Raw genomic sequence first — 25,246 nt, forward strand, 5'->3', positions numbered from 1 at the left:
TTTTTTCAAGATTATTTCTCTCCATGATTCATCAGAAGAATTCCACATATCAGCGCATATTCTCCCTAGCTTAACGAGTTCGATCCCGTCAAGTAAAGTCTCCGGAGAATCCTGGTCACATCTGGATGGATTGCCTTTAGCCGATTTTCAATATGGAATTCCCAGTTCGATTGATCTAATCATCGGTTCCAATTGTTACCCTCAGATCATTAAGGACGGTTTAATCAAAGGTCCGCCGAATACGCCTATTGCACAATTAACCTCGTTTGGTTGGATCCTCTCCGGCCCCGCTTCATCGGAATCGACGAATCGTTCTATGCGAAGTTACCATATTTCAATGGATTCCCGCTTATATGACCTTCTCCATCGTTTTTGGCAACTTGAAGAAATTGGTGCACGCCAAGAATCCTTCATCTCCCCGGAAGATCAACAATGTGAGCAACACTTTAAAGATACCCACTCTCGGAACGATCAAGGACGGTATGTGGTGCGTCTGCCCTTCAAGAAGCCTCCTCAACGTTTAGGAAACTCTTATAATCGAGCTTCAAGAATGATGGATTCTCTGCGAAATCGGTTTCAAGTGAACGCAAAATATGCGGAAGCCTATTTCAAATTTATGAGAGAATATGAAGACCTCCAGCATATGAAATTAATAACCGATGTAAATGAAGAACTTTTACCTCCCAATTTTTATCTTCCTCATCATGGAGTGTGGAGGGAGAGTAGTACAACTACGAAACTACGAGTCGTGTTCAATGGATCAAGTCGTACAACATCCGGAATTTCTCTAAATGAGATATTGCATACAGGCCCAAAGCTTCAAGTGGATTTATTCAACGTTCTTATTTGGTTTCGGCAATTCCAATACGTCTTTTCTGCTGATATAGAAAAGATGTATAGGCAAATCCAAGTACACCCCGACGATTGGAGATTTCAACGCATCCGATGGTCGAATTCAGACAAGGATGTCAACTCTTTTGAGCTCACCACTGTTACTTATGGATTGGCTTGCGCGCCTTATTTAGCGCTTCGTACCATTACTCAGCTTATTGAAGATGAGGGAACCAATTTTCCATCAGCAGTTCCTTGCCTAAAACACGGACGATATATCGACGACATTTTCGGAGGAGCAGAATCAATTGGTGAGGTCCATGAAATCATCAATCAACTTAACCAGTTGTGCAAGGCGGGCGGCTTCCCGCTACAAAAGTGGTCTAGTAATCACGCTCATGTACTCCATCATCTACCACCAGAACGGTTGAGAAATCCGGATCCAATACCTTTTGATTTGGACTCCTGTGTAGCAGTACTTGGTCTACAGTGGAAGCCTACTGCCGACTACTTTCAATTTAGTCTAGATCGACCTTCTACGGCCACTATCACCAAACGAACGATATTATCCACGATTGTTAAGCTCTTCGATCCGCTTGGACTACTCTCACCTGTAATCATCAAAGCCAAAATACTTATTCAAGAATTGTGGATCAACAAACTCGATTGGGATGCGTTGTTACCAAGCACTTTGGCAAATCAGTGGATAACTTTCGTTGAGGAATTAGAAGACCTCAAATTCATCAATATTCCTCGTTGGCTTGGCATCAAATCGGATAATCAAGTTCAATTACACGGATTTTGCGATGCATCTAATCAAGCTTTCGCAGCAGTAATCTACCTCCGAACCGTGAACCTTGAAGACCAGATTAACGTTTGCCTAATTGCCACTAAAACGAAGGTAGCGCCTTTGAAGCGTCTTACCATTCCCAGATTAGAACTATCAGGAGCAGTACTTCTCACCAAGCTAACCACGCACGTCCGTGATGTTCTCAACTTGAAGGACGTTCCTATTTACTTGTGGACGGACTCATCCATCACTCTAACCTGGATTCAGAACCATCCATCCCGATGGAAAGATTTTATTCAAAATCGTGTAGTTCAAATACAAGAAACACTACCTCAAGCTAAGTGGAAATTCGTTCCCGGCAAGGAGAACCCAGCTGATTTCGCCACCAGAGGTTTGTCGCCATCAAAACTCGCGTCCCAAACCATCTGGTGGAAAGGACCATGTTGGCTTTCACAATCGATTGATTGTTGGCCAGATTGCTTCCCTTCAACTGCTACCTCGGATAATCTTGAAGAAAGACCCACCAAAGTTTATTCACTCATAACCATTGAACCGCAACCCCCATGGGATTTGTTAACAAGATATTCCAATCTCAATAAGCTCTTACGCATTACGGCTGTGTGTCAGAGAGCAGTTGAACGATTTAAACGGATCAAAATTAGTCCAAGAGAACTCCTCAGCACTGAATTAGAGTCCGCTAAACTCTATTGGATCAACAGCATTCAACGGCAACACTTCGCTCATGAAATCAAGCTTTTATCACGAGGAGAGTTCCTTCCTAAGTCGAACCCACTCACCAAATTGACTTCATACATTGACGCATCCGGGCTCTTAAGAACGGGTGGTCGGCTTCAGAATTCAACGTTACCTCCAGAAAGGAAACATCTTCTAATCCTCCCAAAGCAATCGCCATTAACGGAGCTCATTATCCAAGATGCTCATCTGAGAACTTGCCACGGAGGTACACAAGTAACGTTAACCCTCCTGCGAGATTCTTACTGGATCATTGGAGGTCGGTTGCCGATAAAAAATTTTATCCTGCGTTGCGTCATTTGCACAAGATACAGACAAAAGAGAGCGCAACAGCTCATGGGACAGCTTCCGCCTGAACGAGTAACACCGACTTCACGCCCATTCATCAACACCGGAATTGACTACGCTGGCCCCCTTCTCATCAAGACCTGGAGAGGAAAAAATGCGCGGCAGTACAAAGCTTACATTGCCGTATTCGTTTGTTTTGCCACATCAGCAACACACCTCGAACTTGTTTCAGATTATTCCGCTGACGCCTTTATAGCAGCATATAAAAGGTTTACTGCTCGACGAGGAATCTGCGTTAACTTGTTCAGTGATTGCGGTACTAATTTGATAGGAGCTGACACGGAGCTAAAGAAATTACTCTCTGAAGCATCTCAAGAACATAAACAATTGGCCTCCCTACTCACCCAAGACGGAACACAATGGAATTTCAACCCGCCTAGTGCTCCTCACTTTGGCGGCAAGTGGGAAGCAGCCGTGAAATCGGTTAAGTTCCACTTAAAGAGAGTCCTTGGTAATCACTTGCTTACCTTCGAGGAAATGACAACACTTTTAACTCAGATCGAAGCGGTTCTGAACTCAAGACCTTTGTCTCCTCTTTCTGACGATCCAGAAGACTTAGCCGCATTAACACCTGGACATTTCATCCTAGGACACGCACCTACAGTTCTACCAGAGCCTTCGCTTGAACACATTAATTTGTCACGCCTATCCAGATGGCAATTGTTACGACAAATGCTGGAAAGTTTCTGGTCCCGATGGTCTAAAGAATGTCTTCAACGGTTTCACGACACCTCTAAATGGAGTCATCCGACACCCTCTTTGAAGAACGGAGATATGGTACTAGTAGTCGACGAAAGGTATCCACCTTCCAAATGGCCTCTAGGTCGGATCGTTGACACACATCCCGGAAAAGACGGCCTTACTCGAGTAGTCACGGTAAAGACTCAAACTACCATGTTGAAACGACCCGTCGTCAAACTCTGCCCATTGCCCATACACCAAGATCCTTTGTTGGTTCGTTAAGCCGAGTTAACGAAGGCGGGCGGTAATGTTTGGGAAACTCTCTGACGTTTGAATTCTCGCGTCTTATTCGCCTCCGCGAGTGACGCGTAGCGCGCCGGAAGAAGAGGCGCTACGAGAGGCCGTTAGTGCCTAAGACGAACGCTTGAGGCGCTAGCCTCTTCCTTCGTCGTCCCGCTAAGCCGAGTCGGCTTCTGTTCGCGATCCTCTCTTGAAAAAAAAAAACAAACGTGAATCGTTGCTTAGGAATCCTTGTTGGTCGATTCTCTACTGTCCGTGGAGACGCTTAAGTTCAGTGATAAAAAGGTTTCCGTTCGGTTCAGACATTGAGGAGAGATTGATTTGAATATATAATTCTTTTGGAAAACTACGAGCTTGGACGCTTTGGAACCTTTTAAGGTTAACTATGAGATGGGACATATCTCTTGGTTTGGAGGACAAATTCCCTTGAGTTCGCCTGATGAGGAAAGAAAAAGAGCCGTTTGTATTCTTAATTAAAAGGATTCGACAAGGTAACAAGTCTCTCAAGACTGGCCTAGCCAGGATTCTATTAAGACTGGCCTAGCCAGGATTCTTTCAAGACTGGCCTAGCCAGGATTCTATTAAGACTGGCCTAGCCAGGATTCTTTCACGACTGGCCTAGCCAGGATTCTATTAAGACTGGCCTAGCCAGGATTCTTTCAAGACTGGCCTAGCCAGAATTCTATTAAGACTGGCCTAGCCAGGATTCTTTCAAGACTGGCTTAGCCAGGATTCTATTAAGACTGGCCTAGCCAGGATTCTTTTAAGACTGGCCTAGCCAGGATTCTATTAAGACTGGCCTAGCCAGGATTCTTTCAAGACTGGCCTAGCCAGGATTCTATTAAGATTGGCCTAGCCAGGATACTAAAGTCATTCACATCTATTTAACGTATTGAATCTATTCGCTGCTACGATACCTTTTGTCTGGTTTAACGTACTAATTTTATATGTTTATAAAATACTAACGTCACTTATGGTTGTTGATCTCACCAAGATTTATGTTTGGCTTGACGTCTTGATTTATATGTGTTTAATACTCATGTTTTGATTTGACGTCTTGATTTATATGTGTTTAATACTTATGTTTGACTTGACGTCTTGATTTATATGTGTTTAATACTTATGTTTGACTTGTCTTGATTTATATATGTTTAATTCTCAAGTTTGATTTGACGTCTTGATTTATATATGTTTAATACTGTTGTTTGATTTGACGCCTTGCTTTTTTATGTGTTTAATACTTATGTTTGGTTTGACGTCTTGATTTAAATTAGTTTAATACTTATTTTTGATTTGACGTCTTGATATATATATGTTTAATATTTATGTTTGATTTGATGTCATGTTTTATATATGTCTAATCCTTATATTTTATTTGACGTCATGAAATTATCATATCTTTAAGACATTTATGTTTGACTGAATTAAATGAAATTCTATATACCGTTCAGATATTCTGTTTTCTACATTTAACGGTGACTTATTAATTGGATATAATATCTATTATATTCCTTAAGCGTTAATATATATATATATATATGTGAAGATTTGATCATAATGAGTAAAGTTGATAGTATGTTTCTCTCACAATAAATTTCTGTTATTATATTTTATAAAAGTCCACCAACTCCCTAAGTATATCCGGAACAATAGGCGCGAAAAAATAATTAATTTTTCGTGCTTTGGCTCTGTTGGCCGATTTAAAAAAACATCATATTTATATTCTTAAATATTGAGAGCCGATAAAAATATTTCTTTATGATTTTATTCACGCCTTTGGCCTAATCACGGCGTTATTTACTAACATCTACTAAAAGGCAAATGAAAAATATAGGATCGAAAGGGTCTGAATAGCTTAGTTGGTAAGAGCAGTCGCCCGGAAAGTGAAAGACGCGTGTTTGATTCCCGCTTCAGCGACTTTTCGGACCTATATTTTTCGCGCCTATTTCTCCATATGTAAGTTTCGAGATTAATTTATATATGGAATTTAGTGATCTCAAACCAAAAGATACAGTTCCGACTAATTAATTTTTCGTGCTTTGGCTCTGTTGGCCGATTTAAAAAAACATCATATTTATATTATTAATAAGATTTTGGAAGACAGGTAAATATAATTATATATATTACTTTCCTAATCATATATAACATATATAGTTATTTTGAGGTTATGTAGTGATATTAACTTTTTGCATGAAATATATATATATATATATATATATATATAAATTAAGAGTTTAACAAGGCTCTGTAATATAAATATAAATTTAAAGATATAAGACAGGCAGTAAGAGCCAACTCGCGGATGACAGTGCGTTATCCTAACGAAACTAAATTTTTAGTTAGGATTAAGTATCTGTGCACAAGGCACCAAATATTTTACTTGGTCACGGCCAAGATTTAAAATATGAAATAATCTCATATTTGAGATTTAATTTCAATAACCCTTTCACCCCCCTACGGAAATAAGTAAATGCAAGAGAAAAATATAGATCCGAAAGTCGCTGAATCGGGAATCGAACCCGAGACCTTTCGCTTGCCGGGCGACTGCTCTTCCAACTGAGCTATTCAGATCCTTTCGATACTATACTTATATTTTTCTCAATTCCAACGAAAGTGGTCAGTTTGTTGCAAATAGGTAGTAATTTTAGCTTACCAATAAATACGAACAATAAAAAAAATAACCATACATGAGTTTATCAAGGATTTAGAGTGCAACACTAAGAGAAATAAGATCATGAATCTCCCCATGATACGCAATATAGCAATTCCCCATTTCACATGATTTTTACACAACCGACCCAATATCACACAGACACAAATTAAAATAACTTCTATGGTTAAGGCAACCATCAATTTCAAAAGGCATAATCCAGACATTTTATTCACAAGAGCCGATAAAGGAAACGTTACGGTAGCAATGGAAAAAAAATATTACATAAATAAGGTTGAAAATTTGCTGAATGATACTAATACTTACATAAAAATCAATAGTAACCCAGCATTAAAAATAGAAAGAGATTTAAATATTATTATTAAAAAATGGCTAAAAAAGGATTTTATTACCAAAACGGAATACTATTATTTGCATTCGAGTGATAGCCTCTTGCCCAAAGCATACGGTTTGCCCAAAATCCATAAAAAAGACACCACTTTTAGAATTATAGTTTCGTCGGTGAACACAGCTTTACACCACATAGCTTTATTTATCCATAAAATTTTGATTAAAAGCTTTCCTAAAGCGAATAGTTTTGTTAATAACAGTTTCGATTTGTGCAATGCTCTGTCTGGAAAAACTTCAGACAGTGAAGATATAATAGTTTCATTAGATGTCTCTTTATTCACAAATGTCCCTCTAGATCTTGCAATGGAATGCATTAATAATAGATGGTATTACATCGAACCACAGACTAAAATTCCAAAAAACGAATTTTTGAACGCGATTAAATTTATATTAACATCCACTTTTTTCAAATTTAACAACACTACATATAAACAAATATACGAAGCCCCTATGGGATCTCCCCTATCTCCAATAATTGCTGATTTAATTTTGCAAGATCTTGAAACATCTATTATTGACACATCTAATTGGAATTTGACTTTTTACTATCGTTATGTAGATGATATCTTATTGGCAACAAATGCGGAAAATACCACATATCATAGACAAATTCAACGAATACCACGAAAGACTGAAATTCACAGTTGAAAGAAAAGAGAATCGTAGCATTAGTTTCCTTGACATTTCTATTAATGTGATTGAGGATGCGATATATGTAGATTGGTTCCATAAAAAAACTTTTTCAGGTAGATTTTTATCTTTTTATTCCAACCATCCGATGTGCCACAAATTAGGCACTATTTATAATTTCGTGGACAGAGCACTACTATTGTCGCATCCTTTCCATGGTAAAAATTTGCATACAGTTATAAATGTTTTGTTATCAAATGGCTACCCTTTTGCTCTTATTTTTAATGAAATAAATCGCAGGATTAAGAATCTTATTGGCAGCAAATTAAATATAACTGATAAAGAATATAAAAAGGGTCCTCACGATAACAAAGATAAAAATAACAAATTTGTTGCAATTTTATATGTAGAATCCATCTCCGAAAAAATATCAGCTAATATTAAAAAATCGGATGTAAATGTAGGATATCGTGTCTTGAAAAATCTAAACAATTGGATTAAAACACATAAAGACAAGAATGATGACTCCAGCAATTCAAATGTTGTATATAAAATCAATTACAGAGACTGTGACGCAACTTATATTGGACAAACAAAAAGACAATTACGTATCAGACTTAACGAACATAAAAACAATTTTAAATTAGATTCTACAAGACATTCGATGATTTCTGAACATATTTTAAATAATAAGCACACTTTTGACTGGGAAGGGACTGAAATATTAGATCATGAAATCAACTATAATAAAAGACTTATTTCTGAAATGTTATACATAAAAGAACATAAAAATAGTATAAATTTAAAGAAAGACATCGAATCTCTTGAAAGCTGTTATTTTGACATTTTAAAAGAATTATCTGACACACTTTTTTAATAAAAAAAAAAAAAAAATAGCCTTTATTGACAACACTATTGCCTATATAAACAGGCTATGATATAATAATGACACATATTATTCCTTGATGTTGCTGAGTCGCAACAACCAACACATAACATCAATATGTAAGTTATTGCTAATTTATATTTTTCGGAGTGTTCTTCATTGGAATCCTTTTAATATATCTATTTTGTGGAAAAAAAAGGCTTGAATAAATGAGACTCATCTCGTGAAGATGCCGGAACAGACTGTTCGCGCTGTCCAACGACGAATTTGGACTTCGTGCATTTAATTGAGAGATGGTCTTAAACATAAGACATCTAAGAATAATTGTTTCAACCATTGTAATTAAATCGAATGATAATCAAAGTTTCGTCTTTACATAGCTTGCGAGATTATGTTTAAATTTCTTTATTATATTTTATAATTTTATACTTGCGGTTGATTGTATTGATAAAGACCTAGTAAGGTCGAAACGTCTACATTTATATTATAAATAAATAATTTTTAATTATCCTTACATCTAAATTATTTTGGCTTGTTTATTTGGCCTACTTTTTATGTTTTATTAATTATATATATATATATATATATATATATATTGCAATATAATAAATATAAATTTAAAGTGTAAGACAGACAATAAGAGCCAAATCGCGGATGACAGTGCGTTATCCCAACGAAACTAAATTTTTTCGTTAGAATTGAATACCTGTGTACAAGGCACCAAATTTTATTTGGTCACGGCCAAGATTTAAAATTGGAATAATCTCTACAAGAAATTTAAGTCCATACATCCCCTGTTCCCCCCTAAGGAAATAAATGCGAGAGAAAAATATAGATCCGAAAGTCGCTGAATCGGGAATCGAACCCGAGACCTTTTGCTTGCCGGGAGCTTTAGCGACTTTCGGATCTATATTTTTCTTGCCTTGTGCACAGGTATTCAATTCTAACGAAAAAAATTAGTTTCGTTGGGATAACGCACTGTCATCCGCGATTTGACTCTTATTGCCTGTGTTACACTTTAAATTTATATTTATATTATATTACAGAGCCTTGTTAAACTCTTAATATGCACATATGCACATACAATATACCTTGCATTGCAATATGTGCATATGTATACTGTGAAAAAGGAAACCACAGAGAGAGTATCTATAAGAGAGTATCCAAATAAAACGATTTTGGAAGACATCAGGTAAATACAATTATTACTTTCCTATTTAAATGTACTTATTTTAAAATTGTAAATAGTGATATATATATATAGTAATATATATATATATATATATATATATATATATATATATATATATATATATGTAAGGGGTTTATTCAATCACTGTAAAATAACGTACAACTTCGGTGTTTCTTCCAAAATCTGGAGTAATATATTTTATGAGAAGATATAAATATGTCCGAATTAACAATTAAACATTAATAATTCCAATACTATAATGAACACGTGGTCGAGTCCTTACCTGGAGAAGCCGAAGAAAAAAATGTCGTTATTCAACAGGTAAGGGCTCGTCTCAGGATTCAATAACCCCCGGAATAATCTCACCAAAATGAATGGTTTTAATTACAAAGAAATTTGCACTATGAAACGCGGATTAACCATACTCGATCACGTGAGAACAATTGTCACGGGCACATATCAATATTACTCGCGCCACTCACTCTGGAGTGGGGATGTTTCCACATAAGGTATATCATACCTTATATATATATATATATATATATTAATAATCTTGAGAATATACCCAGATAGCCACAGTAATTATTATGACATCATTTCGATGTCAAAATGCATTATTTGTCATCAAAATGATGCATTTTGATGTCATAATAATTACTGTGGCTATCTGGGTATATATATAATAATAGGTCTTGTACGCACGCTTTGTCAAGTTCTAACATATATATAAACAATGATTATTATAAAGATAATATTACTCATAGATTAACATATAGATTAATATCTTCCGCAACTCCCATGCAATATTACAATGTTTTTTCGTTTGATCTATGCAATGTTTCTGCAATCTTTCGATGCTGTATGGGTATAATATATATATATAATATATTTTTCTATATTATATATACATATATTTCCCAATGTGTCTATTTGGATCAATAGGACCGTCACGTTAAACGGTATAAAAGAACAAATTAGTGACTAAATAAAATTGAATATATATTTTATTTCGCAATTTTTCTGGAAAGTTGCTGTAATATATTCATGAAATATTACAGTTATATGTTTTTGTAATGTCTCTAACAATAAAATGTTACATTGCAACTTGAAAGATTGTAACAATGCTGCAATGTAACTGCAATGTTCTGTACTGTATGAGGTATTATACCTACCCAACCCTGATTGAGCGTAATAAGAACTGGATTGCTTCAGCCGTTATTGCATAATTGAAATATATGATATATGATGTTCACAACTCACGTTTAGATTCGCGTTATAATACACGGTGTGTCCTCGTTACGCAAAGCTATGCTTAATAAACTTGACTTGGCGCAAGACACTATCGTGTCTCTTGAGATTATCGTTTTAAAAACGTTTTACAAATGTTTCTTCGAAACGTTTTATAACCGACTCTCGAAAACGTTTTTTATTAGTTAAAATGTCCACTCGAAAAACGTTCATTTTCGAGTTTAAGAAATGGTAAAAATTAACCATTTTTTACCGTTATATACTTTATTCGTGAATTTGCAATAATGTTAGTGTTAGTAATATAATGTAGTAGTGTAGTTAGTATAATGAGTAGATATGTATATCCGCTCTTAAATCATATCCCATAGATAGAACATAAAACTCATAATGACGTCATAATGATGTCATCATGATTTTATTTATCATTTAAAAGTTGCCCAAACAAAATGATTTAAAGATGACAAAAAGAATCATAGATTTCAAGTCCATTAATCGCATTATATAACTTTCAAAAAGTTATTTATAATAATAATATGTACAATTGCTAATATGTATAATGTAAATAAATTTCGTGTATCAATCAATTTTACATAATATCCCAAGCAGAACATAAAACTCATAATAATAACCTCTTACAGCACGAAACATTGCTAAAATATTGCATAAATATTTCCATATTATGCTATATTACAAATATTGCAGCAATATCTATAATAATAAGCACCATCTGTCTGTATGTCTGTCTGACCGCGAACTATTTTCACATTTATGGACCGATTTTCGTGAAACAGGTACCAAAATGTTGCAAATTTTTCAGGGATGGATGTTGTTTTTTTTTTTTTAAGTTTTACACCCCCACCCACCCACCCACGCAATTGCATATTTATAGACCGATTTTTTCAAAATTGGTACTAAAATGTTGCAAATTTTTTCGAAGAGTGTGACGATACGGTTTTTTTAAGTTTCCACCCACCCACATATTCACAAATTTATTGATCAATGCATGTTTTCGAAATTGGTATTAAAATTTTCAAAATTTTAAATCCACGCACCTACCTACGCAATTGCATATTTATGCAAATTTTTCTACGCATTCATACATTTATTTTTTTTTCTCGAAATCGGTCTCAGAGAGATCATCGTTAAGAGGATTGTTTATTAACAATCGGCGCGAGCGATGAGCGGTGGGAAATCAGCAAAAAATAAAAAAAATTAATAATAAAAGATAAAAAAACAAACTTAAACAAATCAAATATAGTAGGCCAACTGAACGAGCAAATAAATAAGGTGTAAAATTTTTATTAATGGTTAAATAATTAAATTAACATTCCGTTACAGAATCGATATAAATTGTAAACGTTTCGATTGCACTACAGTCTTTATCAATACGTAAAAGTTAAATATTAAAATACAAAGTTAAATGTTAAAAATACAAAGTTAGTTAAATATTAAAATATAAAGTTGAAACGATTCTTCGCTGTTGACCAATAGATATGAAAGGCGATTGGTCTGAGATGCCAAGTTATGCGACATTTGAACATGCTGCGGATATAATACGCGAATTAAATCAATGTCAGAGAAAATTAAAAAATCTTTCAACTTACATTATCGTTTTAACAAGTCCTTTTTCCCGATATTTCAAGTGTGTGTTGCGAAGTCTGAATACCAAATGTCAAAATAGAGAGCGTGATGTATTTATTTATTACCAATGTTTTTTCTAAATTATGATTCAGCAAATTTTTTAAGTATGTCAAAATAACTACTGTCTAACAATTCGGTGTCTTTATTTAAATTAATTCCATTTTTCTGTTCTTTAATGTGGATCATTTCAGATATTAATCTTTTATGGTAATTCTTTTCATGATCCATAATTTTAATATTGTCCCAGTCAAATGTATGTTGTTCGTTTAGAATGTGTTCCGTGACAACCGAATGTCTAGCAGAGTCTAATTTAATATTATTTTTATGTTCTTTAAGTCTCGTTCCTAACTGTCTTTTTGTCTGTCCGACATATGTGGCGTCACAATCGTTGCAATTCAATTTATAAATAACGTTAGAATTCGTGGGGCAAAGATAAAAAAAATATTTTAGTACATGTTTCACGAAAATCGGTTCACATCAAAAAATTAAAAAAAATAATAATAAAAGATAAAAAAAAAATTTAGTATCTATTTCACGAAAATCAGTCCATAAATGTGTAAGTAGTTCGCGATCAGACAGACAGACATACAGACAGACTTAAAAAATTTAAAAAGTACTTAAAAACTACATCGTCGCACACCCCAAAAAATTTGCAACATTAAAGGAAATTCGAAATCTTTTACAACAAATGTTGTATACAAAGAGGTTTTGTAAAATAAAAAATTGTGTGAAAACTAATAACAGCAGGGTCAGTGTTGGGAAACTAGGCTTTGAGGCCCGCGCGAAGCGCGGGCCAAAAGGCTAGTTGTGCAAATATTATAAATTAATATTTTATTGGAGATATTGCAAAATATTACCCAGGTAGAACATAAAACTCATAATGACATCATTATGACGTCACTCTTAAAAGTCATTTTGGAATAATCATAATGATCTCATTTGATACATTTTTGGCTGTTTTGGTGACTTATTTATGATATCATATTGACTTTAATATGTCCTTCAAAAAGAGAAATATATTGTAAAATTGATTAATACACGAAATTTATTTGCATTATACATATTAGCAATTATACATATTATTATAAATAACAAATAATAAATATGCATTATTGAAACTTATAAACTGATAAACATTATAGAAACTTTTAAAACTCAGAGAAGGCATTTTTATCATTTTTAGGAAATGCAGGGAGTCCTTTATTGATTTAATAATTTTTTCTTTTTCTGGAGCAAACTTGTGATGAATTCTATGAAGCATTAAAATTACATGTTCTATTTTACCACTCAATTCCTCTTGTCCACTGAAATTTGAAGGACAGCAGCAACATGAGGATCTGAAATAAAGTGACATATAATAAAAGTCTAAATGATTAGTAAAGGTAATTTAAATAATTTAAAGAAAATGATAAATAAATGATTAATAAAGAAAGTGATGTTGAAGATTATTCATTCATATGCATAAAATTATGTGTTGATGACCAATAAAATTATAAACTTTATCATGTCTTTTATAATCAGAGTTCATCTTAATCAGTTAATTAGAGGTGAAATAAGTATTCATAAGATGATGCATAGAGCAGATACCTTCACGACTCCCACAACGCTTGCGGTTTACTTTTTCGTTTACTTTTTGAATAATTATTTACTTATAACTTTTTTTTAAACATAATTGACTGTCTATTGCTAACGTATTTAATATCTGGTTATTGTAAAATATTTTTATACACATTATGACTCCTGTAGGTTATTAGTTTTGATACAATGTTTTAGTTGATTCTTTTTGTAATTATTTATATTTTGCGCTGAAGACGACTTGAAAAATCAAGTCGAAACGTCCGTTTTGACTTTGTTCTAACTTTCCGCTATGAGTCTATGTATTTAATTTATTTTATTGTAATTGTTAAATTCCATATATGCGATTAACCATGTTTTATTTAATTTTTTGCTTGTATCTTATAATTTCTTATTATATGCGTTGATTCTTAGTAAACTTAATTGCCATTTACACAGCTCTTACAAGCCTTTTTATACTCCTTAATTTTTATAAACTTTAATTAAGAAACAATCAACAACTTTACCTAATTACATGTATGTACATTTCTCATCAATGATGACAAAAAAGCTATAAAACAGTTAAGTCAAAAAATATGAGTACAATTAATCATGGAAATAGACTTAACACAAAGAAAAAAAATTATTACATCCAAAAAATAACCTAATCTTATATTTAGTACATGGCTTAGACGTCACAGATTTATAGGATATAGAAATATCTTTTTTTGTAGAAACTTCGCCAAGAGAGATTGTTTTTTCACAAGACGAGGACGACGTTTCATGTGTTTGTAATTTTTTTCGTAGAGGTGAAGCATTAAAATATGGTAGATTGTTATATACTCTGTAACAAATAATAAATTAGAAGCAAATATTTCATAAAATTGTAAGATGAGCATTAAATATAACTATGTGACTATGATAACATTGATTATATCATGCATATAAGCTAAAAACTAAGTAAACAGTACAATATAAATACATACAGTTCGAACAGGATTGGTAAGTTGTGGCTTTTGTGGTTGAAGTTTTTATTGTAGGAGAAACGTCCAAAACTTCAGAAAAAGTATCTTGACATTTATAATTTCAGAAAGAAAAATTTAATTTTTTCATGAAACAGTGTTAATAAATAATCATAAAGTATTATTGTTACCTTTTATAAGAGGTGACGTAATTTTAGAGGATGGTGACTTATTGCAATCAGACGAGTGGTGCAAAAATAGGTTAGGTTAGGTTAATAAGAGATTAAAGATAGAATAGAATAATTTTATTAAAATAAGTTTTTATCTTGTTATTATTTTTATAATGAACTATAGTTTTCTTTCGGTTTATATACGTTTCAGAAAAAAACCTTTACTGCTTGTTCTTTTGCACTGTTACATTTGCATTGCACTCACTGTGTTTTACACTGATCAAGTTTGTTTACGTTGAATAACCGCGAACTACATAAGAGCCAAATATAATACTTAGCAATTTGCTAAGACGAGGAACAATCTCAAATCTATTACGCACTTCGAGGTGTCAAATTCCGTTTGGCTACGTAAAGATCGGCCACAGTTAATGGCATTATTTTGTTTGCTACTTTACTATTTAGTCAATCCATTAAATATATATATATATATATATATATATATTTAATGGATTGACTAAATAGTAAAGTAGCAAACAAAATAATGCCATTAACTGTGGCCGATCTTTACGTAGCCAAACGGAATTTGACACCTCGAAGTGCGTAATAGATTTGAGATTGTTCCTCGTCTTAGCAAATTGCTAAGTATTATATTTGGCTCTTCACAGCGATACATTCTCTATCCTTGTAAAATAATTGAAATTATAAGCAGGGGGCTAAGTTCACGGTCATTTCCCCAGAAAATCACTAAATGTGATTTTTAGCATTTATTGAAGAAACAACGATCTAACAAACGTTCTAATTAGCATATTCGTGACCAACAAACGATTTCGCATCAAATGAACCCTTAATAAAGTAAATTCAACAAAAATTAATTTTGTAGGGGCTAACTTTACGGCTACTTTTATTTTTTATTTTTTGAAGGAGGACTAATCTAACAAACGTTTTTATTAATGTAACAATTATCTACAAACTACTTACAAACGATTAAAAAGAAAATAAATTCTAAAATAAAAATCCAATAATAGGCCAGTAAGAGCCGCAACGCGGGTGGTAAAGGCGTAAGTAAAAACAATAAAAAGGTATAAATCAAAAATAAACTAAGATAAGAAATTTAATTAAACGTTTCGATCCTTCCTTGGGATCATCTTCAGTAACTGTCAACACAAAAATAAACAAAGTATGTAACATAAAAAGTTTTTTTAAAAAACATTACGCTATCAAAAATATCAGACTAAAAATAGATATAAATACAGAATACGTACATAGAAAAAATTAGAAATTATATAACTCATAAAGTCATAGCAAAATCAGACATAATGGCGTGCGTCGCAAGACAAGTCTCTCATCGATTCCAGTCGTTGAAAGACGGAAGTAGTACGTGGAAATGCTACCCACAGCAAAGCTATGAAAAAAAAACACGTCCAAAACTTAAATAAATTGAGTAATATAACCCAATTAAAACGATAAGAAACTAAGACTCACCAATCTAACACACGCCAAAAGTCAAAGAACAACGCACGACCGTCACGTTTGAGAGTCTAAGTTAAACTAAATGTCAAAGAATAAGCAGACATACACGAATATCCCAAAAACAAAAATAATACAGAATTAAGCAAACACATCAATATGAGTAAAAAATTAAACGGTCGGCATATTCTTCAAAATCGATATATAAGTAGAATGCAGATTTTCGGTATTCTCCTGCTTATTAAGGCCATTTTTTGTCTCTTAATGAATAACATCTCCGACACAAGTCTTTTATGCAAAAAAGGTTCCTCATCCAAGATTTTCACATTATCCCAATCAAAATTATGTCCCTGCAACCGATGCTTAGTAATAACAGAAGTCTGGTTAGTATTTCTGTTAATATGATTTTTATGCTCTTTACAGAATTATGAATTCTAATTATGTAATCAAGAAATATGAGACTATACAGACTAATAAATTTTTTTCCTATACAAATTAAAGTATTAATATTAACAAAGATTTATCAATCTGTAATCTGTATAGTCTCATATTTCTTGATTATAGAATTATGAATTCTAATTTTGTGTTGCAGAAAGAGAGAGAGAGAGAGAGTGTCCAAACGAAGCTTGCATGATTAATGTGTGCATGTGCATGCGAGATTGGGCAATGCTAATTAGATTTGCGCAATTTGAATCGCGCGCCGCGACTCTCTCAACACCGTCGCGCACCAATCATATCGGGCTTGCCCTTTCTTTACAGCGAGTCGAGAGAACGCTTTTCGCTCAAACACCGCGACCATTCAAACGACCACAGGCAACCGTTATTTGCAAACAAACGTCGATTACAAACAGTTTTGTCCTCCGACTTTTGTTAGGGTTCCTTACAAACAATGCCAACCAAATCAAAAGTTCGTTGATTTGATTGTCGGAACCCTCTCGAAGGTCGGAAGGATAAAACCATCCTTCCGCTGCCGTTTTTCTCTTCACTTCACTTGGCTTACGATCGCTCGCACGTACAAACCAAGAGTTCGCTGTTGATGATAATTGCTCCGGCACTTCTTTTCGGGCAATTCACGTCGTGATTTTCAACTGCACTTCTTGCAGTTCGTTTGCATCTGTCTTACCGTGCACGTGTCTGTAAATATATCTTCGTTTATCTGTGATATACTGACTCTTTTGTTGCACCGAACACTGATTCTTTCCTCGCTCACGTTCACTGACACTCGTGCATTTCTCGGCAACCTCTCGTCAAGATTCCGTACATTCTGTAATTAAGAAATATGAGACTATATACAGATTGATAAATCTTTTTCCTGTACAAATTAAAGTATTAATATTAACAAAGCGCAAATAAACGTTCTAATTTTAGGTAAAAAAACAATCTGTATAGTCAATAAATAGATTTATAGTTTATCTAACCTCATATTTTGTCGATAAAAAAGAAAAAAACAACTGACTTCTCAAAGCATTCGGAGTTCGGCCAACCGTTTAAGATGTTAATATAACATTTATAAAATATTGCAGAATATATTTCTTCTTCATTTATTCGGACATTTATTTGTCCGATTTTTCAATTAATAATCAGTTTAATATTTGAATTCCATGTTGGAATTGTATCAAAAAAGTTAAACTGATAAAAACATTATTATAAAATATTATTATTAAAATATTATTATTGATTATTAACTTATAATATATTAACTTATTAACTTATAATATTAATAGCTAAAATTATAAAATTTGCATAATATTGCTGTAATATTTCTAATATACAGTTCAATATTAAAATTATTATTTTATTGCAATATTTCAACAATATATATTTCGTGCTATGAACGTATAATTTAAACGTGAAAGAAATTTTTCTTAAATAGTTTTAAAAACGTTTTTGTCGAGACGTTTTTTATTGATGCTTAAACGGTTAACAAAAACTTTAAATATGTTTAGAAAATATTTCTGAAACGATTATATGTTACCTGCGATGCATTTTTTAGAAAGAGGATTGTATTTTTAAATTATTTTTTATTTTGCTCAATTATACATAAGTAAGATATAAAAACTATCTTTATATCTTCTTTTTAATTTTTTAGGAGACAGATAATTCCATAACAATACCGAAGGAAACGAAAGATGGAACCAGAAATCCTGACGTCACCTATGGCATCGATGATGTACCACCGTGGTATTTATGTTTATTTATGGCATTGCAGGTAAATTTATATATTATACATATATTTTCAATGCGAAAGGCTTCCGAATGGATGCCGCGTGGTTGAACAGCGTAATGCTGACGTTTCGCAAACGTTGCAGTTTGCGTCTTCAGGGCTGAGAGCTTCGATACTGAGCCTTCTTAGGTTGTGGTCCTTATATCTCACCTATCATTGCAAATATTTTCATGGAACTTCTCAAACCCTTTACATGGTTCCGATATATTAATGACATCTTTGTCATCTAGAGTCATGGCAGAAAAACGCTCCCTCAATTTCACGATTTTCTAAATTCCCAGCACCCCAATATTCAGTTCACAATGGAAATAGAACAGAATAATTAGCTCCCCTTTCTAGACGTGTTGATTAAAAAGGACGAAGACGGCACCTTAGGCCATCGGGTTTATCGAAAACCAACACATATGAATCATTACCTCCATGCCACCTCTCATCATCACCCGACTCATTGTCAAAAGAATTCTGTTATTAGTTCATTAATATACAGAGCCTTAACAATTTCTGAATCAACTTCCTTGAATAAAGAATTAGAACATCTCAACCAAGTCTTGACCAAGAATAAGTACAACAGCAAAGACATCAATCGAACAACTGAAGGATTGAAAAACAAAATCTCCAGTTCTATAAATATGAGTACGTCAAGTGAAAAAGAAGAAGAAAAAGAAGATAAAAAATGGACAATCCTTCCGTATCTTCAGGGTATAACAGAATGCATTAGCAGGATCCTGGGTAAACATAACATCAAAGTAATTTCCAAATCTCAAAATAAGATTGCGCAACTACTTCCTAATCCCAAGAACCGGAGACCACTTAGAAACACCAGGTGTATACAGGATTTCTTGCTCCTGCGGAAAAGTGTACATAAAAGAAACTGGGAGAAAGATCAGTACACGAAATAAGGAACACCAACGGAATGTCAAGTACTGTCATTTTAGTCAATCAGCCTTGACAGAACATTGGATGGAGACGGGACACTCGGTACAATATGGCAAAGCAACCAGACTAGCCTCTTCGCAAAGCTATTTTGCCGGGAAATATCGTGAAGCCCTAGAAATTCTGAAACATCCCGATAATCTCAACGGCGACAAAGATTATTAAACAAAGCCTATTTGGCACACTACCCTTAATATACGCTAACACTACTAGGGGCGTCATAACGAAATACTTTTCCGTAGATGAAATACCTCCCACACAATATATATAAGGATCACAACCCAAAAAGGCTCAGTATCGGAGCTCTCAGCCCTGAAGATGCAAACTGCAACGTTTGCGAAACGTCGGCGATACGCTGTTCAACCTCGCGGCATCCATTCGGAAGCCTTTTGCATTGATGATTCCAATGCCCACGAAAGTCTCAAAACTAGTATACATATATTTATATAGTAAGTGAAATAGACAAGCGATTAAATAAGAAAAAAAAGGAATACAGAATAAAGTTGATTGTAAGATATCCTAGCATAAACAATTCTAGACAAACAATTTTCAGGTAGCAACTCAAGTATAACTGACGTCATTAAACGTCAAAATCACGTCATCATTTTGACATCTACATAATGATGTCATTTGACGTCAAAATGACGTCATTTTAACGTTTAATGACGTCAGTTTGCTACTTGCAGGTATGTTAAATTTCTTGAACCTAACTTGGAAAGCTAAGCGATTAATCATTTTTACGATAACGTATAATGACGTATGATAAATGAAAATGCATGCAACATTTTCAGCATTACTTAACTATGATTGGCGCTATCGTTTCTATTCCTTTCATTCTAACGCCAGCTCTTTGCATGGCCGAAGATGATCCTGCAAGAAGCCATATTATATCCACAATGATCTTCGTCACCGGTTTGGTAACATTTGTCCAGACTACTATAGGATGTAGGTACGCACGAGGATTATGCAGTAAGTAAAGAGACAACTCAGGTAACAAGCATTTTGACGTTGAATGACGTTATTAAATGACGTCAGCTTGCTAATACTTGGGAAACGGCTGTAGTTCCAATATCTAAATAACAAATACACATAATACTTTAAAAATCATAAAAGTTGGTATTCTTATTGTCATCAATTTAAAACAGCTGTTGGACAATTTATTTCAATATAACTTCTATATCGCACATTTATAACAATTAACAAGTTCTTTCAAAAATTACAACGTTTAGTGAATAATTTATTCTAACAATGAGAGTGTAAGACTATGTAAAATTTATTATCCAGTGCTCAAGTAATACGATAAAAGTTATGCGAATTTTTAAAATGGATTAATGAATTCAAAAGTTATGCTGACAATTATTTGGGATGCCAAAGACCCAATTTTTATTGATTTTTTCGATATACCTTTAACAAATAGTTAGTATTGCAGGGATATTTTTGAAGATAAAAAGTAAAGCTTACAATATTGAAAAACCAATAAAGTTTATAGAGAAAGAGGCTTTTTCTTCAAGATAGTGCTCACCTTTTTTTTTTTTTTTTTTGACGCTGGGGAAACCGTCATGGTACCACGCACCCCCGGGTAGAGATGCGGGTTATGTGGGACTCCTTGTTCCCCTTGACCGAGCCACGAATGGTTCGACCAGGGGGCCCAAGTCCTACCTCACTTAAACCCCAGCGGGTGTTCATCCCGGGCGTTGGATGGGGGACGGCGAGGATGCCAGTTTCCTATGCCGTCCCGCCGACCCCCCCCCCCCCCCGCCAAGCCGTCTCCGGGAAGCTGCCTCGACCTTGCGGCCGAGACCCCTCCCCGACTGCACAGTCAATGACTGTGCGGTTCCTTCGCGGTTGCGGTGCGGGGCAACACCAACCCCACACCGCGCTCTCCCAAAGAGTTTGGGGGGCGGGGCCATGGCTCGAGAGCTCCCGCTCGAGCCATCGCCCCCCGCCCCCTGGTGGACGCATCCCCCGGATCCCTTAGAGGGTGATCCGGTTCGGCGTTCCACCAGGGGAGCCCTCACCAGGAGGTTCCTCTCAGGAGGAGAGGAGCCTCCTCCGTGGACGGTGTTGCCCTCCCACCGGTGCCTTATGGCTCCCGGTGAGAGGGCCCCGCGCGTCACGTCTTCACAGAGGGGGACCCAGGCGCCCCGGCCGGACTGGCAATGCCTGCCCGCCGGGGACACGTGGCCCCCCCTCGGCCCCCCCAGCTGCGGCTCCTTCCGCTCCCGTGGGAGTTAGGATTCGGCCGCAGCCGAGGGAAGATAGTGCTCACCTGCATTATCAACGCTTGAAATTATTGAAAAATTAAGCTGGAAGATTTTGTCACATCTACCTTTTTCAGACCTCGCGTCTTATCAGACTTATTTTTGTTTGGCCTCCTTAAGAAATTATTATATGTAAAGTCGCAAGTAACGAAGAAGTGAAAACAAATAAATGTTCAAACTTTGATTATGACAAACAATTTTTTGTTGCTGGATGAAAAACCTAGTAGAGCGATAGGACAAGTGTATACGTATATACAGGGTGTCCTATTTTAATCTCTCCAGGCAAATATTTCAAAAAGTGTGAAATATACTGAAAAATGTTTCAAATAAAAGTTCTTCTTCTTCTTCTCTTTTTTGGCAAAGATTTTTCTTCACACCATGCTGCCAGAGACCTCTTCTTAGTATAACTTGAGATAAAGTTTATGTATGTATCACACTTAGTTTAAAGAGATATATTGCTCCGTTGAGAGGGCACGCAGTTACATGTCGGTGACTGGACAATGTTGCATCTAAAAAGGCTGGAATTTAGATTATAATGATTAAAACGAATTCTAATGGAGGCTACAATAGCATTGCGGTCAAGCTCAAGCCCAGCAAACCACGGCTTAGATGGAAAATTGGGAAAAAGTTGAAAGTATTGTGTACCTTTAGAAATAGACTGACGCAAAAGACAGTCACGAGTGGATGACAAATAATTTTCTCGGATAGAGGAGTAGAAATCAGAGTAAGGAATCAGGAATTCATAGTGAACACCCTCCCTCACAGCCTTCTTGGCAAAAGAGTCAGCGACCTCATTACCCGGAATCCCGATATGAGCCGGGATCCAGGATAAAATGACGTCGACGTCCTGGAGAGAGGCAGATCTTAGCTTATTCTTCAGAGTCAAGATAAGATAACTACAATCTCGATCCAATTTCTCAGAAGACAGGATACTCAGAACGCTCTTAGAATCAGAAAAGATTGCCGTCTTACCAATATTGTGCTCAATGATATAATCCACAGCATATATTAACGCCAGGCACTCTCCTGAAAAGATCGAGAACTTGGCGTTTACTTTGTACATTTTCTTGTACACCAAGGGAGGAGGAAACGAAGGCAATCCCTATGCTAAATGAAGAATTTTTTTTAGAGGCATCAGTAAAAAAGAACACACAATTGCTAAGATTTGAAGAAAAAAGACGCAAGATTATTTGAGGATCAGACTGAAATTTGTCCTCTTTAAAAGCAGGAGTCAGATTGACATTAGGTAAAAAAGAGGAGGTCTCATATGAGAAGAGGAATAATGGGATATTAGAGAAAGAGGCAAGAGTAGATTTGTGCTTTTTGATCAGAATGAAGGCCTTGTAAAGTAGGAATTTGTCAGGAACATGAGATCTACTATATTTCAGTAGTATAGTGGGCACTATGGCCCGTCAAAACAAACCCCCACCACCGACCCGTCTGGCGCCGTGTCTTATCTTATCTTTCCCCCACCACCGGCGTCTGGTTTTTCCGAGTGTGGGTGTAGGGGGAGAGGGTGTTGGGGAAAAAAAAATGTTGACTGGCCCCGAAAGGTGGGGATGAGAATTTTTTTTATTTTTTTTTATTTTTCTGATTTCCTCTGGATTTGAACCTGGGGCCTTCGTGTTTACGAGCAGGGTCCTAGTATGTTGAGCTAAACGAGATCTTACTAGTCTAAGGATTAGATGAGGTATTTAAGCTAAAGTTGCGTAGGGTACGGTATGGGGGGTTCGGGTATACGTATGGCAAGGATAGCTCGTCGAATCAAATGGTCGATATTGGACGGGGTGGGGTAAAAACAGTTCGGGTATACGTATGGCAAGGATAACTCGTCGAATCAAATGGTCGATATTAGACGGGGTGGAGTAAAAACATTTTGACCAAGAAAAGCGTCATGCGGTCGACCGGGGATCGGTGGCAGGTAGTAACTGACAATGCCGTAGGGTAATAAAAAAAGAACACGCAAATATTTGTACTGGCGAGCATTCCGACTCGTGTCACGATAAAAAATAATGCATCATCGTAGATTAGAAAGAATGCTTATTGTTGAAAAGATGTCAGATAAAATTTTATTTTAAAATAACTCGCTGCTTAATGAAGGTAAACAGAAACATGGATGTTGAGGAAATTTCTGGAAAGAGGAAGTGAAAGAAAATTGAACAATGGTTTTAAAAGTACAAATATGATTTATATTTAAAATATTTTTACAGAACAAAATTTATTTATTAATACTAAAATTCATATTATATATTGTTATGATTCGCTTGTTTTTTGTGAGTAAAAATTTTACGAAATAAGTGTATGATTAAACGATCGTTATATTCACAATCTTCGGAAAAAAGAGCGAGAAACTGATTAAGATTATAGCCGCTACACATATAATATAAAAATACACAGCAGTATTGTCCGCAAGTCTTAGAAAAAATTCCTTGTAATTGTTGAATATTCCAACAATGGATGATAGAGTTTCGTCGAAGTCGGATGAGAAATTTTGGATACAAGGGGGGTAATCCGTAGCTGTCGAAGTAAGTGGCTGTGCCATGTTCATCGAGATAGAAGGCGATCCAATGTTCTCCAGGTCGATCGTGATTGTCGGTATTAGCGACGATAGCCGTCGACCTCGTCCACACCCTCGGAACTCTGTCGGCTGCATAGACTCCAACATGTCTGGCATCTAGATGACGCAATGCTTGTAGAATTTCGCAAGAGTTCATTTTTTTGTCCCGAATACGAACGAGTGTACGGTATTATTTGAACAATACCAGTTTTTACCTCTTTCGACAATGCGTCTTCTTCTATCTTGAGTTGTTTTGAGAGGTTTTCAATGTCAGTTTGCGTCGAGATGGAAATTGTTTCGTTCTTGTTTCTATCCGTCAACGTCGATGACGATTCAGAAATCACAAATCTCTCTTCTTCTTTTTAAATCTGCTGTTCGTTGTTTTGCTGATTTTTCTCCTCTATTTGTATTTTAGTTATATTCTCATTTACATCGCAAGAAACGGCGGCGTCGTATTTATCGTCACTATCGTCGAAGGTAATTTCCCAACTTTCGTCAGAATTACAAGTAGCTTCGGTAGAGGTCGAAACGTTCTCACAATTATTTTGCACACTTAGCCAGCATTTTAATTTATAAGCATTGTATAACGCGCAATGAAAGGTTCCAAATTTTCGAATCCCGTGATGACCGCAATATTGTACGATATCCTCCTCATCCGGTAGATTTTTAAATGCTGGTGAGGTACCCTCCAAATTATTTATATCTCTGGAAAGTAAATTCCTCAAGTAGTTTGCTTTTTCGTTACTTTTGACGTAAA

The 25,246-nt window shown here is 35.2% G+C and overlaps 1 protein-coding gene across 2 annotated transcripts in view; it reads left to right on the forward strand.

Annotated features, from left to right (window-relative positions):
* Positions 1-25,246, forward strand: part of LOC114939923 (solute carrier family 23 member 2) — an 89,903-nt gene that overhangs the window by 19,696 nt on the left and 44,961 nt on the right. For both annotated transcript variants that reach the window (XM_085487199.1, XM_085487200.1), the window contains exons 2-3: positions 18,604-18,723; positions 20,463-20,620. In XM_085487199.1, coding sequence (XP_085343325.1) covers positions 18,604-18,723; positions 20,463-20,620 — 278 coding nt within the window. The remainder of the gene's footprint in view (positions 1-18,603; positions 18,724-20,462; positions 20,621-25,246) is intronic.

Source organism: Nylanderia fulva, unplaced genomic scaffold (genome assembly GCF_048542155.1).
Source record: "Nylanderia fulva isolate GAGA-0341 unplaced genomic scaffold, ASM4854215v1 Scaffold51, whole genome shotgun sequence".
NCBI lineage: Eukaryota > Metazoa > Arthropoda > Insecta > Hymenoptera > Formicidae > Nylanderia > Nylanderia fulva.